This window comes from Melampsora larici-populina (assembly GCF_000204055.1).
Source record: "Melampsora larici-populina 98AG31 unplaced genomic scaffold MELLAscaffold_20, whole genome shotgun sequence".
NCBI lineage: Eukaryota > Fungi > Basidiomycota > Pucciniomycetes > Pucciniales > Melampsoraceae > Melampsora > Melampsora laricis-populina.
The window spans coordinates 1,265,806-1,267,239 of NW_006768784.1; the positions used below are offsets into that span (position 1 = coordinate 1,265,806).

A 1,434-nucleotide genomic window follows, 5' to 3' on the forward strand; every position below is an offset into this window, starting at 1 on the left:
AATGAATGCCCGGTGAGAGGCATCCTATATTAAACATCCATCAAGAATAATGTCTTACAATTTGATGGTACACTGAGACAGTGATCCTTTCAAACTTTCATCCATTGACCCACAAGGCCTTTCAAGATATTAATGTTGACTTTATCTTAATATATCACTTTTACTTTGTTATAACACACATTTCATAAAGCCTTTCCTGCAAATCAGATTTGCGTACATGCACCTTAATCATATGTGAATAACGTTTCATTGGTCAATAATAAGGACTCATTATTTCACTTTTACTCTGTTGTAGTTGCCTATAACATTTCATTGCTACTCTAACAAGTATTTATTCCCCCGGTCCCAATAGCTCTTGTGTTTTTCATAAAGCCTTTCCTTCAAAATAAATTTGAGTACACGCACTTTAATCATACACATGAGTGAGAGTTCACTTTTTCATTCTACATGTCTGAAATCTTCAAATGTTCAATCCGCTTTGAAATGATATATGTGTTCACTTTATTTTAGACTCCTTGAATTGGTAAAACCAACCCTGATGATACCGGTGATGCACGGAGGAAAGTACACTTATGTCAAATCTAACAGAAAGCGCACTTGTCAATCTGCATAAATGCAAAAATCAAGGTGTCTCTCAAGTGAATTATTGTAAAAGCATAGCTATTAGCAAAAAATCCACAGTGTTTAACTTTGCTTGCTCAATTGCTTGAACAAGACTCAGTAGTCTGAACATTATAAATAATGTTCCATAACTAACACCTTACATATAGTGGTAACAATTAATTGTTAGTGACCATACTTTTATCGAGATGTAGCATGTGAATACTGAGTGTTAGGTACCTTGTACTCTACACTGTGAGGTGTAGAGTCCAACCCCCCTATGCTACAGGCTTGTAACAGATCTGGTGTGATTTACTTGGCTTTACCCTTTCAGCTTCACTCCCATATAGGTAGTCAGGAACCTGATCTGCCTTTATTTTTGACCCAAAGTGGGACATCAGGGGTAATTATTGAAATTTCATCCAGACTGGGCATTTTGGCCCTGTTTGTGTCAACCAGGGCCAAAACAGGGCCAGGAAATGCGCGTGTGAGAGTTATATTTGAAATTCAACCCTTATAAATTAAATGAATCACACTACACTTTATTAACAAAATCAATACACTACACAACACCACACTACACTTCATTAACAAAATGAAAACACAACACTACACTATTAATGAAAGTAATTACACTACACTAATAAAACAAATCAAACACACTACACTACACTACACTATTAATGAAAGTAATTACACTACACTAATAAAACAAATCAAACACACTACACTAATAAAACAAATCAAACACGCTACAAACTTGAAATTCACTACACTACACTATTAAAATGAAAACACTACACAACACTCAAAAATGAAATTCATTACACTACA

At 34.7% G+C, this 1,434-nt stretch overlaps 1 protein-coding gene across 1 annotated transcript in view; it reads left to right on the forward strand.

The window, feature by feature from the left end:
• MELLADRAFT_87421 (uncharacterized protein) overlaps positions 1 to 897 on the forward strand; it is a gene marked incomplete at both ends in the record, with an annotated part of 1,251 nt that extends 354 nt beyond the window's left edge. Inside the window, 3 exons of the mRNA XM_007410435.1 lie at positions 329 to 422; positions 566 to 682; positions 837 to 897. Of these exons, the coding sequence (XP_007410497.1) occupies positions 329 to 422; positions 566 to 682; positions 837 to 897 (272 nt within the window). The remainder of the gene's footprint in view (positions 1 to 328; positions 423 to 565; positions 683 to 836) is intronic.
• Positions 898 to 1,434: the final 537 nt, after the last annotated feature.